Here is a 13,871-nt window from a genome sequence, read left to right as displayed (position 1 = left end):
AATTTATATTACTCTCTCTTTGAGCTGTATGTCGACGAAACTTGATACAGTGGTCGGCAACCGCCGGTCCTTCGTTACCGGTCCGTAGCAGGGTTTCTAGATTATGTATTTTTATGTAAACCCAAACTTTACGGTACCGTCATGAGGGGCTACTTTGAACAGCACTCTAACTTTGAACACTAATTTAAAAATTCATTGCACCATACATTAAGGTCTGTAAAATACACAATATAAATCGGGTTTCCCTGAAAATTTCATGAAATAGACTTTAATACCCGCTCTTTCCGAATATTTTAAAACAAGATTTCTATTCCACGTGACTTTTATCAACATTTGGTACTTTGTAAGTAGTCTGGAAACTTCTAGTTGGATCTCGGAAAGTAAAATAGGTTTTGATCTATTTTTTTCAGTGAAATGCTAAGAATTGTATTAGCACACGAAAGATAATTCAAAACTGGGTTTATGTTGAGAATACCGTTCATTATCTAAAAATTACTAAAGTGGGTCATCTTTTTATTTTAGTGTGTCTAACTTTGAACAGTGTTCAAAGTATCCCCATACTTTTTTGGCGACATCAAAACGTTTTTAGTGCTGTTCAAAGTAGGCTATACGTGTTGTTGTTGCATTAAAGTATCATTGATAAATAATGTCCTACTTTAGAATCGTCATACCTTAGTGGTACTTTCGTTGACCATGCAAATGATATGCATACTGAAGTTTAATTTTTTTTCAGCATAAAAATACATCCATTAATTCATCATATTTTATGAACTAGATTATTGACAAGCACTGTAAAACATAGTTTGTGCATACAAACGATCACTTGGATCACGATTTGATTTTTTAGAAAGTGCGGCCCTCTTACTTAAAAGTACCCCTTTTTGGCATTTATTTTACTAAACCTGTTTTAAATACCCAAGTTTTTTAACTAATAATGCTATGTGAAGTGTTACTTTGAACAGAGCTTGTCAATTAAGCCCTAAGTGCTTGTAATATGTAGTGTTCAAAGTTAGAATACCCCCTACCTAACTTTGAACACATAGAAATTTGGCGGGAAATCCCCAAGTTTAGATATTTTAAACAAGAAAAAACTACGATTTGAAACATCTATACACAGCCCCAATTTTGACCAAATTTCAGATAATTAGAATAAAAAGTAAAAAAAAATACAGAAAAATAACTTCAAAAAGTGTTCAAAGTAGCCCCCTTGACGGTACGGAAAAAAGCGGAAAAAGGCAAAAACAATTAAATGTATTGTTTATTGGAAACATATTGACTTTGGTTCAAAGCAGTTAAGTGGCTCCCAAATTTTTTTGGCTCGCTGCACACTAAAAAATTCTTAACTATTTCGCGGCAACTTTTAACAGAATAACAATAGAGTCATTTTACAATCTCCGTTAACACACGACAAACTATATGCAAATGTCTCAAAATTAATAATATGTAATGAATAGTGCATATTTAAGTCTAAAATGCTTGCGTGTACGCCTATTGTTAATACAAATACTGTTTTTCTGACATTACAAAAAGTTTTGCTGCACACTTGGCAATCTCTCGAAGCACACAGTTTGGGAATCACTGGTTTAAAGATATAGTTCATGGTTGATTTTGTATGATAAAAAATCACAATTAGTATAAAGCTATCGTGAGGATCAAAACAATAGTGTGCTGTGACCATATGAGTTACATAGCACGTTTGCAACATCCAAAAATGCAATTCTTATTGTAAAATCTAACACCTCGTATGTACAATATATCGATAAAAAGGGCTAAAATGTCATGTTTCTTTGATGTTCAAGCGTAAAATGATTTATTATTTTGGTGTTCAGGCATGAAAGTTTTCGAAAATAACGTAGGCTTTTTAATAAGTGATTGAAAAAAGTAGTAATAACTTCCTTTACCGAACATTTGTTGATTTTTAAGGCCGGTTCGCGACAAAATTTCCGTTTTAAAACCGGTGCGCAGTGCAAAAAAGGTTGCCGAACCCTGCCCTATACAACTCGTAATTTAGTTTTATTCGGCGCATTCACTTAGCATGTATACTACCTGTTTTGGTTTGCCGTAGGTAACCTCACTGAGGTCGCGGGTTCGTAGTTTTTCCCAGGAATCGCAACGCACATAAGTAATTGTTATCGATCTTCCGGCTAACGGGAAAGGTGAAGCATTTTGGTGCCGTATTCGACGATGACACACAGCATAACTGGCCGCATACTCCGTCAACAAGCAAAAGAAAATGGGAACAATCCTGGCCCCAGGCGTTTCGACCTACACACTTGCCTTTTATGCTGACGTCACTTACTAATAAACTCTCGTGGAATTGTGACGCAACAATAACAGCAGCGTTATCCCACGCGCCAACAAACCTTTATTGCCGCCGATGCACTGTAAATCAAACATTTACACTACTACAATTTTGCTTGTAAATTTTGCCTGTAAGTTTTACTTTTCTTATGGTGCAAGTATACTTTTGTTATTACTTGTTTTTAACAAACGGAAAACCTTAAATGGAATTAGGTTTTTTGTACAGCGCGTTGGCTATTTGTAACCTCAAACAGTGTTGTATACAAAGACACTCGGAAAATTTCTAAAGCAGTCACTTTACGCGTTTTTTTTGTAATGGGCACCAGATACAATTATACTTCGTTAAAGATTTGACAAATACAGTTTTATTTAACCCAGATTTTGTATTGCTTTGAATTTTTAAGTGGAAAAGTGTAATACCGCTTCATGGACTTTATGTTTCAGTTCCAGTTTCAAGAAATTTCGGAATACCGAGCTAAAATATTTCATGCTGCTCGTGTCTAAACTTAGAACTGCTCGGTCTAAATTTAGCGCTAATCTAAATCGAACTCAAAAAAACAACTTGCGGTCGCTCGCAATGACGTTGCATTTGGCTCGGGGCGAATAGTTCGGTGACGTTTCACCGGTCGTAATACGATAATTGTACAACAAAAGTCTAAAGTGGACATTAGACGACACTCGTCGCCGTTAGAATTATGCAGTTGTGTGTCGATAATCGCCAGTGAAGTTTTTTCAGTCAGCTGGGAGGACAAGTGCTTTCGATTTGTCAGTGTATAGCATTTGCAGCACGCAGGTTGAAAGGAGACATGACCGTACAAAATACAGTTGCTAATTGCTATTTTGATCGTTATATTTGAGTGACGTTGACTGTATTAAGTTCAGGCTAAATAAGTATATTCTTCGTTGTTTAAAACCGTGATTAAGAATTTAGGTGTGCCGCAAAACTACTTCTAATTTAGCAAAATAAACTATTCAAATTGCAAATTAGGCATTCAAGTATATGTATGCTCAACCTAATTGGATACTGTCTCTGGGGAATCTGAAAATATTATATACCTGTATTTTTGTGATTTAAGAGCGTTTGCCATGGAGTGTGAAGCAAGCTAAAAAAAAGTATGAAACCCTGGATTAAAATATCTCCAAATAAGCAAACAAATTACGGAATACTAGGGGAGTTTATTAATAATGTTTACACATGTGCATATAGATTTGCTCTTAGTTGTCGACCTAAAAACATCAAACATAATAAAAAATAAGAAACTGTAATTACTATAAGTTATCCAGAGTAATTCGTTAAACATTGATTGGTTGCTGACTTCATTTTCGACAAGTTAAGTTTTAGTTAGGGTTCGAGTTACTTTTTAAATATGTGCTTCAGTTTCGGTTAGATTTAGGATAAAGTTAGAAAACGATCGCCATGACTATTGCATAGCTCCAAAACACAAAAATGTGTTGGTATTTTGCAGAACAGTGGTGCTATTTTTTTTTCTCTTATAAGTTTGTCTCTCCTCCAGGGTATGAAAAAAATAGAAGGTCATCGCCATCCATATTAAGATGTGAAACTAGAAAAATTGGGCTATTTAACTACACCGGCTGAACAACCAATATTCCAGACGATCGTGTCATAACATTTTACTCGATGTATCGTTTGTCGCCTATAAAAAATAAGGTAAAGTGAAGCTTCTGTACTCCTATTATTCAAAAAACGTTATACCTATCGAAAAAGTAGGAAGGAGTACATCTTGTGCCTGTTATTGGAAAAAGGCTTCGCATTTTTTGTGCTTTTATTTTATTCCTATTATGTCTGGATGCACAATATAAGAAAAGTTGAGTATAACTATGCACCTGAAAAACATTTGCCGATAAAAACGTGTCTGAACATACTTTGTATAGTTTCAAGAGGCACGCAGGGTTCACTTTTTTTATTTTAAATATTTTTTTGAAACTTTTTTTTCTATGCAATTAAACCAGGGACATCCGGTAACATTGGACAAAAGGCGATACCCAAATCCAAGTGATGATATAGGAATTTTTGCAATTTTTTGATCGAACTTAGCAATTCCAACTCAAAATGTAAATTTACCAAAATATAATAGGTTTCTTGTACCAAACACTGGAGGTAACTTAATGTACGCTAAAGTAAATTTAGGCATAATTATTTTAAAAACAAAACATTAATACGTTTCAATTTTATCTAATTTACTTGTATCGACATAATAATGACGTCATATGGCATTGGCTCGGACCGCGATATTTTTCGTCTAAATAAAGTATCGGACATCCCTATACTCTTAACCTTCAAATCAAGAAATGCAAAAATATTAATTATTAAACAAATATCCTTATTCGTTATCTAAGTGAAACATACAATTCTGCAGTAAAATCATAGATTTCCAGGAGTTTCTCTATTATAATATGTTACAAATATTGCTATAATGAAAATTGAAGCAAATAGGTATCAAAAATGATAATTGTTTGTGCTGAAGAGAAGTATATAAAATAATAAGCAACATACTTTGGATTTTTAATAATCTGGAAACCATTGAATTAATATTTAAAACTTAACCCTTGAATTTATATTGGTAATATTATCTTTTTTGGCAATTTATTTCGCTGTTTTGTGTTAAGCATACATGTTTTTGTTACTTTTAATATACAGCAAATAATCCTTTGGAATTGCTATTTTCCTACATTTCAACAAAACAATCATCTAAGCTTCCGAAAATTAATAATTTTACTGCAAAATGTTAAGCTCCGGTATAGCATAACGAAATACTAATATTTTTACCTCTCCGTTTATAAGTCCGAGGCTAAAACTAATCTTTAGAAATTTTTTACGTAGAAATCGAACTGTTAAGTAAAATTTGAAAAAATGCACGCTACCAAAAGGAATGTTTTCAAGAAGGTTCCGTGAAACTCAGCAGTTTGGAGGGAAGCGTTTGTTGGCACGCGTCGAGACTTTGTTGGGTGTGTCATGCTGTTGTTTACCCACACTCGCCTGCCACCGACCGTTCCTACCAGCCGCTTGGTCGCATCGCAGAGCGGCAATTACGGGAGTTAAAGCTTTGCGATTAAGACTGCGACGTTACATGTCACTTGCATTCCTTTCGCTGTCGGGTTAGCTCGGTCAATTGCTGACAAAGAGTGACACGCTTGACCCAAATATTTCAAAGTAATTTTAAGGCGACCCACTAATAGCGAAAACGCCAAAGTATTATAACTAGCATCGGAGCTATTTGAATTTAAAAACAAATGGTCCAGAGTAAAGTTGACGCTTTGTTGTAAGTTGAGAAACACTATTACAAACGTAACGAATAATTTTAATAGCTAGGTATATAAGTACTTCTCTTACATTATAGTGTTTTTTAATGGATTAGGCTCATGCGTTAAACTATTTGGGAAGTTTCTATTTTCTGTCAAGTTTTCGTGTTGTTTCTCAGCGGTAACTCTAGAGGTATTTAAGTACAACGAACGGGAGATCATAGGCAGCAAACGAAATTCGTGTATCAAATTTCCTACCAAAATTACCGTGCAATTTACTGCGTGTGATAGAAACAAATTTAGTTTTCCAAACAGCGTCGAAAAACTTTGAGGCCGACTTTTCTGTACTTTGGAACATTTCCAAACATTCATATATGAATATCTTCGCCTTCCAAAAATATAATCTCACTGGAAATTTTGTTTGCTGTAAACATATTTAGTGTTTTCACAAATTCTATTGCAACACAGTGTCTGCCCATCGCAAGTGAGTCATGATAAAAAATATAAGTTGCTTGAATTCAAAACGATCTAGATTCTAAAACCATTTGATAATTTGTCTAATCCAGTGCCCAGCTGCTATATCCGCCACCTTTTCGCTAAGCGGAGTTTTTTTATTAATTTTACCAACCCCACCCAATACCGGAACCTCGTTAGGCCAAAGTGCCCAGATTTAGCCTTCTTCGGCATCAATTAGCACGACCCTTTGACCAGGAAGCGCAACGTAGATTAAAGTTTCTGCTATTCCATTCCGCCCTTGAAATATCCAATTGCGCCTGGCGAGAGCGCAATTACGGTGTTACGACGTCGGGTAATTTTCCATCGTTGCCGTAACAGCTTGGTCCGCTGTGACGTCAATGGAATGGCCGCGCCCGATTTAAGGGCAAAACCGCTACCTGCCTCACGTTTGACTATTTTGGGGGTTTCGCTTTATTTGTAGCTCTGGCAGGTGATAAGCATTATTTTCTTGCATGTCGGGACTTCACGCCGACGATACTGATCGGTTGAAGTAAAATGTTTTCCACCATCACCTAATAAATCCTATACGTGGGAACTGGGAGGTCATTATAACATCGAAGGCCGTGTAGAAATGACGGATATGATGGACGAATGACGCACCGGCTCCTAGAACTCCGATATAGCGAGTTGGCGTAAATTACCATTAGTCATGTAAGCTAAGGGAGTGCGGAAAACAACAACGATTTTTTCGTATGGCATAGGTGAAATTGTTCATCTTAAAACTAATTTTACTTACAGCACAGCGCTGAGACGGAGCTCAGGCAACACTTGTATAGTGCTTTGGGAAAATGTTAAATATTAGAAACGCATTTGAATGCAAACCGTTTACAATGAATTCAACGAACCAAGGATTAGTCCGCGACGACTACGCCAAGGATTCTGTATTTTACTCAACTGTCGACGTGAACAGTAACGCCAGTTCTGAAAACGGTGTCACTTCTGTACAAAGCTGCGATTTTCTTCAAACTCACGACGCCGATTTCAAAATTAAAGAGCTTTTAACTGTGGGCGAAAGCGCGAAAAGCCCGGAAAACATTTTGACAGCAGCAGAACCATCAAGTGTTACTGTTGTTCCAATAGCGGCCACCGCCGGCAGCGATGTCAAGACGGCAACTGAGAAACTTCGGCTTCGCGCAGACGATTCGCATGACGTAACCGCAGCGGGGAAGTCATGCGTGACGGCGGCCGGCAGATCGGAAGAGGAAGAAAGGAGACTGGTCCTGGCCAGTGTAAAACACGTCGACTGTCAGGATTTTCCATTCGATGAGGTCCTATCTTTGGAAGAGACAGTGTTTCAGGAAGTAGCATCCCAGTCCACTAAAAATAAGAATTCAGTTGCCGATCTGTCAACAGAACGCAAGGACGACGCCATGAAAGAATCAGTTTGTATCGAGTACATGAGTCATCAGGCCTTGTCAGCATCCTTAAATTCGCCGCCTTTGATGAAAGTAGGCAAGGAGAGTCGAAGGGGCAGGCGCAATAGGCCGCCTCTGCTGAAATGCGCAACTTGGCCCAACCAAATGCAGCCGGACGACGAGGATGTAGCACAGCAAAAGAATCCGAGATCAGCCAACGTGACGAAGCCGGACTCTCCGTCGTTCTATTCGCAGAGCTCCATTGACTTTTCGGCGATTTCGCATCTCGCCGAAGAGCACGACAAGCGCATGGCGCAGGAACAGAGCGAATTGGCGCAGAACCAGCACCCTCTGATATCGGCCACCACCAAGGAAAAACTCTACGGCAAGGCGACCAGGTCGCGAGGGTTGGCCGCCCAGCGCAAAAACATCAAGGAAAATACCTGCGGAGTCAGTAAGATCGACAGAAGCGGAAACAGCAAACCAAGCGAGCTTCATGCAACTCTCGATAGCGCCTCCTCGGCATTCAGTGTTTCCCACTCGAAGCAATCAAGCGCGACGCAAGTAAACGTTAGGCGGCACACGGTCAGTGAGCCCGAGAGGTCAGTGATCGTGCCCGTACAGGCCAAGAGCGGCTCCACCTTAATGGAGTCGAGTGTTCGTCGCACAGCAAAAGCCGTCATGTCGCCGCTGGAGAAGGCCTTTCGCAAGCAGTACTCGATGGCGTCCAAGAGCGGCTCAGCCGTTGTCACGCCAACGCTCGGGTCGCTTAGCAACGCCGAAGCGCCGATGGAGACGTGCGAAGGCGACGCAGGCAAAAAGGGCCCGCAACTGCCGGCAGAAAAGCACCCCCTACCCCCGGAAGGGTTCAAGATCACCCGGTACCCAATAAAGTCAGCCGGGTCCATAGCATCTACTTCTAGCGAAAGTGACACAGGCGATGAGGTGCGTTTGTTTTTGCTTGCGGCAAGTGCCGTTATAGGGATATTCGGTTTATGTTACTGTTTATCGGTGACGAACCCCGGTAGCGTTGTTAAAGTATCGATAGTCCTTCAAAATTATGGTATCGATTACTAAGTTTATGGGATTTCGGCCGTGGCAACGACTTACCACAATATTTTGACCTAATTTATACTAGTATAAATAGCTTTGTTTAAATAAAATATCGCATATTTTTTATTCAAAAATGTGGTCAACGCCAGCAAGGACTAAACTCCTCACTGTAGTTTATATTTGTTGTTGTTTGTCCCTTTTTATTTATTGGTTTACAATCAGGACGTAATACATTCCTCCAATTATTGGATATCTGCAGCGCTTTGATAAAAGCACAGGGCATGTTTATTTATGACATTGCTATTTCATTATTTTTAAATTGCTGAAAAGCAACAAAAGTTTGCTTATTATGAAAGCAACCGCCGATGACATTTACGTCAGAGATGTATATTATTTCACAAAATTGGCTAAACCTTAATAACAATGTGGAAGTCGAGCATGCTAATCGTCGAACGGTAATTGCGATTTCGCTTGGTTTGCGGTTTTATTAAACGTTAGTCACCGGCCCTACTGCTCTCACGATCCGGAACGAAATTATTACCGGGCGCGTCCGCCCAATGCCGTGACCCCCCATCCCCGTCGAACTTCCACCGAGATTTCGGCTGTCAAAAGGATGCGGTCGCGACCGCTGACGCAGCGCTAGGCCAAGTGTAATGTGACGCGCGCACTGCTAAGCCGCTGCGCTCAGTGTAACCGAAGCTGCAGGTCACGCCCTCGCCTACAATCCGAAAATTGCGCCGCTCGACGTGAACTCGACAAGGCCTGAGGCCTGCCAGGTTGTGAAGTAAAGTCAGAGCGAACAACAATCCAAATAGGGAAGAAGGGAAGGGAGTCAGTCGGATACCGGGCAATTTGTGTTTGTGCGATGGAGGGACGTCGCGCTTAACCGCAGCGACACATTCTCCCCAAAGGCTGCCTTGCATCAATCCCGACGCAAGCTGCCCCGTAATTCCGCGTGTTTGAAAGGAACGCCGGTGTCATCTTGTATTTACGCCGCGAAATGCCCGTGACCGCGCGCGCATCTGATCGTGACAGCCCCGGTGTAAACCGCGCGCGGCACCCGGCCTTGTTGCCGTCAACAAACGACCAGCGTCGCGCAAGGAGCGAGATCTTATCGGCGACGACCGCGAGCAAGCGCCGTTTATTCTCGCGCCCTACCGAGGTGCGCAGACAATAGCGCCCAGACGCTGGAGCAGCACCCGACGCCTAATCCGATCTACAGCGATTGGCACCGGGATCGCGGGGCGATGTTTCGAGCGATCTTGCGGCGGCCGGGTGCCGGACTGCGCCTGGCACCGCGAGATCGCGCCTCGCTTGCAACCGATCCTCGCCATACGACGGCAGGCACCGAGCGGTGCGGGTCGCATTTTTGTGCTCTGCTGTTGCTGTTTTTTTGGTGCAGTCGCGTTTCGTTTTTTCGGGCCTCTTTGCCCCCAAAAATTCCACGGCCGGTGGAGGATTATTGGGGATGCGCGACCGCACAGCAAGCGACAGCGATGACACTGTTGGCGACGGCAAGGTTAGGGAAACAACGCTACGAATAAACGCTTTAAGTCGAAATAGACAGATTGACTATTGAAGGGACTTAGGAATAATGGAGAACATCGACGCACGAATTGTTCGTTTCCCAAGGATAAGCGCTAAGAAGACCCCGGTCGACTGTGTAAGAATATAGGTGTGAACCCAATAAATGCAATATTGAACTGCAAAACGCAAACAGGCTGTTTATTAGGAAATTTCCAAATGGGACAATATCGTTCTACAGCATGACTAACACACGCGGGATAAGTTCTGTTATTACAGAACAGCCATGCTACTACAAACAAATATAGCATAGTCATCATCGCTCGAAGTTTTTTTGGCATTGTATTCTGTGGTAAAAAATTATTTAAATTTATTTTTTAATTATCCAGGCAGCGCTTGGAAACTCGGACCTTCACCGCGTGATCCGGAAGTTGCAGAAGCAAGCGAAAGAAGCGGAAGAGAGGATCGCAAGCGCCGAGAAACAGGCGAAGGAATGGAAAGAGATCGCGCAACAGACGCTCCGAGCCGCGCAGGTCATCAAATCTCAAATGGAGTTAGAAAAGGTGAGAAAGACTGTTTCGCGACAAATATGTTCATGTTATCAACACGCCACGTCGCCTTACCACCTCCGCATGAACATTTCACTTTTCCTTGCTCTGAGACATTATCTCAAAATGTTTTTTGAACCATATACTATCATTTAAATAGTGTTCCAAAGTCCACGATCACCTTTCCTTATTGTTTAATAACAAAATAGAACAATACACAAAACAAAAAGTATCGTATACAAAAAAATCAACGGTATATTCAAAAGTAACAATACACAAATCAAAACTATAATCAAATTGTTGACGCTTCCTATCGTTGAATTTTACAGGTTCGCGCCAATTGTGCTGAGGGTCGAACTCCGCCGGGCAACATTAACTCGTCTTCCGCCGTCTCCTCGGTTCGCGACGCGACGTCGCAGGGAAGAGACGTTCCCCGGCGTTGGAGCAACGATCCTCCCCGGGAGGGAGTGACCATCACACGGCACCGGATCGTGTCCGGAGGCGCCACGTCCTCCGTTGTTCCCATGGTGAAACGCAACTCGTCAAGAGGACGCAAGAGGAGCTACAACCACCAGCAACCACCACAGCAGCCGGCTAAGCGTGTAGAAGCAAAGCGCGCAAGAATGGTCAGCGATCCCGTCGTCAATCTGCAGCAAAGTGGTGCTCAGAAGCAGGAGAGCCTGATAGACTGGCTGACCGACGCCGAAAGTCAAGTTAACGACGTGAGTTTCCTGACGCTGCTTGACTCCACCGGCTCGCCACATTCCGGGGACGCGACGCCCGCCGCTTCGAGCGTGAAACATCACGCGCCCCCCATCGGCCTTAAAGGTCGCTCTTTTTCGCACGAGGAGGTGCGGGCCGCCTTGCGCGCCAAAGTCGAGCATTCCCGCTTGCCACCCGGGGTGCAAATCCTTGACGACAATGTCAGCGCAGTCGGTCTTAGATCGTCTGGAAGCCTTTCGAACCCCGATTTAACGCTACGTACTGCTGCGAGCGTTCAAACAGAAAACGTGGACAAGTACCTGACCACCTCGAACATCCATACTCGGGATGCGCCGCCGTCCACCCAATCCGTTAAAACGCTATTTTCGAACGTGCCCAATCGTCCCGAGAACTCTTTGTCCACGTTGACCGACATTAGGCGAGAGGAAGACGACATGCTGTCGGATTTGCTGCTGAGCGACGTGGAAGATAACACCAGCTACTCTCCCGTCGAATTTTCCCACTCCCTTTCCGACTCGGAGCTTCACGTAAGCGAGAAAAAGTCGTCGCACGTCTCTCAGCTTGTCAAGCCCAAACAGCCGCTCTCGAAGAAACTGAGCAACTCCGATGGGTTTCTGGCGGGCTTTCAGACCTGCGAACCGCTTCATAACCATCTGTTCGGAGGAAATGCTGATCACAAGTCCGACGCCGATTTTCTCAGTCAGCTTGACAGTATTTTGGGCTTTTAAACATCTTTTTGCGCTTAGATAGCTATTTATTTTACTGTGCTGTGACATTTTGGCTGCCTTACTTTTTTCGCTTTTTGGTGAACGCTTTATGCCCTACATGACAATGTAGAGTTTGTTTTAATCTACTGCCAAAATCGCAAACTTTTTATTTTCAAAAGACTGCCAATACACCAAACGTGAAAACTATTGTTGTGTATAGGTGTGTGAATATCACGTGTGAGGAAATCAGCCTGAGAGATAGCCTACGTGGATCACAAATAGTCAAATAGGACCTTCCGTACTGCAGTAAACACAGTTTACATCTTTTAAATAATTTAATCTCTATTCTCTTTAAATGGTTCCCACTTCCCAACCAGGAGTCCATTGACCATCAAGGGATTGTAAAATGGTTAGGGGACCCTTAAGTGCATTGAAAGTTAAAGGGCTTAAAACCACTGAATGTAACTTGAAGTATTTATTTTAATTTGGTACAACGTTGCGTTAAACGTAGGATTTATAGACTAGGTGTAGTTTTTCTAAATTGTTTCTTAAACTTATTGTTCCTTTGAAAAAAGGGTTGAACGACTAAAATGGGTTGATGTCAACCAACGCTCTAAACGGCGTTAACATTAGGCAGAATGTAAAAAAATAGTTAGTTTGCAAAAAAAAAGGAAAATTTTTTAATGATTGTTGTTTTCCGTCCGTGAACAACAGTATTAAACATTTAGGTGATGTAAAAGCTATTTTAATAAATAAGAAATATACATGTGAGGATCAAGTATTCCTTAAAAAATAACGACGAAACACTACGTATATTAGTGAAAATAACGGCCCAAATAGACGTAAAAAGCGACAAATGCTCATGCCATCATCAGTGATACTACGTATATTGATAAATAAATTCCAGTAAACTGACAGTAACCAACAATAAAAAAATCCATTCCTGCAATTATTTCTTTTAATATCAGATAAGGATTTTAACCACCTGTAGCAGTGATTACCACGAAAGAACATTTTAATTATAATTAACGGATGCCCGTCTACAGCACACCAGGTGATAAATTGGCGGCTAAGTTGCTATTAGGCAGACTATACGACAAAGACTACTTCCTAAGTTTTACGATATCAGTAGGAGGTCAAAAACGTAACTAGAGATTAAATACGACGAATCTAGTGATTTCACAACTCATTATATTAAGCCATTATATGTAACAATCTATCGCCGCCTTAAAATGTCTCAAAAAAACAGTTACGATTTTAAACGTATGATTTCATCCATACGCAAATAACGCGCTATGAAGCTTAAAAAATAAGAAACTTCAAAATATAGAAATGTCACAGTTTCGAAAGTTTAAACTGGAAACCGTAGTAAAAATGTATCTTCGGGCAGAAATCGATACGTTGTACTTTTTATTTTCAATTCGCGCTACATGATTGATGAGTCGACCTTATAACGTCATATTTACACAAAGCCAGTCAGTTAAGCGACGCGTTTCTGTGAAACTTCGGTGACGATTGGCGGGCAAATTATCAGATAGACACATCGAAAGCACCCGATCCGTTAGAAATTAGTGCATTTCTAAGCAAAAAGGTCTACGACAATTAGGGCATCCAATGGCAGAAAAGTCTAGACTTTTAGACCTGGCAATGCACTAATTTGGACCTTCAGGTAAACTCCCGGCGTAGATAAATTGAAAATATTCGTTGAACATTCTCAAAAGATTACAAAAAGTGTGAGATGGCATTAATAACACTTGACCTACCCTAACCCAAACGCTAACCCGAACCCTAACCCAAATAATGTTCGTTAATGTAATAATTATTTGAATGCGGGTGAAAAAGCCCAAACTCGGGTGGGCATAAGATAGTTTCTCGTCTATGGT

General features: G+C 41.2%; 1 protein-coding gene across 1 annotated transcript; it reads left to right on the top strand.

Moving 5' to 3' along the window:
• The first annotated feature begins 6,705 nt into the window (after positions 1-6,705).
• LOC146160952 (uncharacterized) lies at positions 6,706-12,166 on the top strand. Its single transcript, XM_083384409.1, has 3 exons — positions 6,706-8,378; positions 10,400-10,573; positions 10,888-12,166. Exons 1-3 carry the CDS (start codon positions 6,867-6,869, stop codon positions 12,007-12,009), a joined length of 2,808 nt encoding a protein of 935 aa, XP_083240535.1. The 5' UTR covers positions 6,706-6,866; the 3' UTR covers positions 12,010-12,166.
• Positions 12,167-13,871: the final 1,705 nt, after the last annotated feature.

This window comes from Ascidiella aspersa, chromosome 3 (assembly GCF_963924565.1).
Source record: "Ascidiella aspersa chromosome 3, kaAscAspe10.2, whole genome shotgun sequence".
Classification (NCBI taxonomy): domain Eukaryota; kingdom Metazoa; phylum Chordata; class Ascidiacea; order Phlebobranchia; family Ascidiidae; genus Ascidiella; species Ascidiella aspersa.
The sequence above is the reverse complement of the archived record's forward strand: the minus strand, read 5'-3'. Positions and strand labels throughout refer to the sequence as shown.

Coding starts and splice junctions, on each gene's coding strand:
- LOC146160952 (XM_083384409.1), top strand. CDS start 6,867: ATGTTAAATATTAGAAACGCATTTGAATGCAAACCGTTTACAATGAAT. Junction 8,379..10,399: donor AAAGTGACACAGGCGATGAG/GTGCGTTTGTTT, acceptor TTAATTATCCAG/GCAGCGCTTGGAAACTCGGA. Junction 10,574..10,887: donor CTCAAATGGAGTTAGAAAAG/GTGAGAAAGACT, acceptor TGAATTTTACAG/GTTCGCGCCAATTGTGCTGA.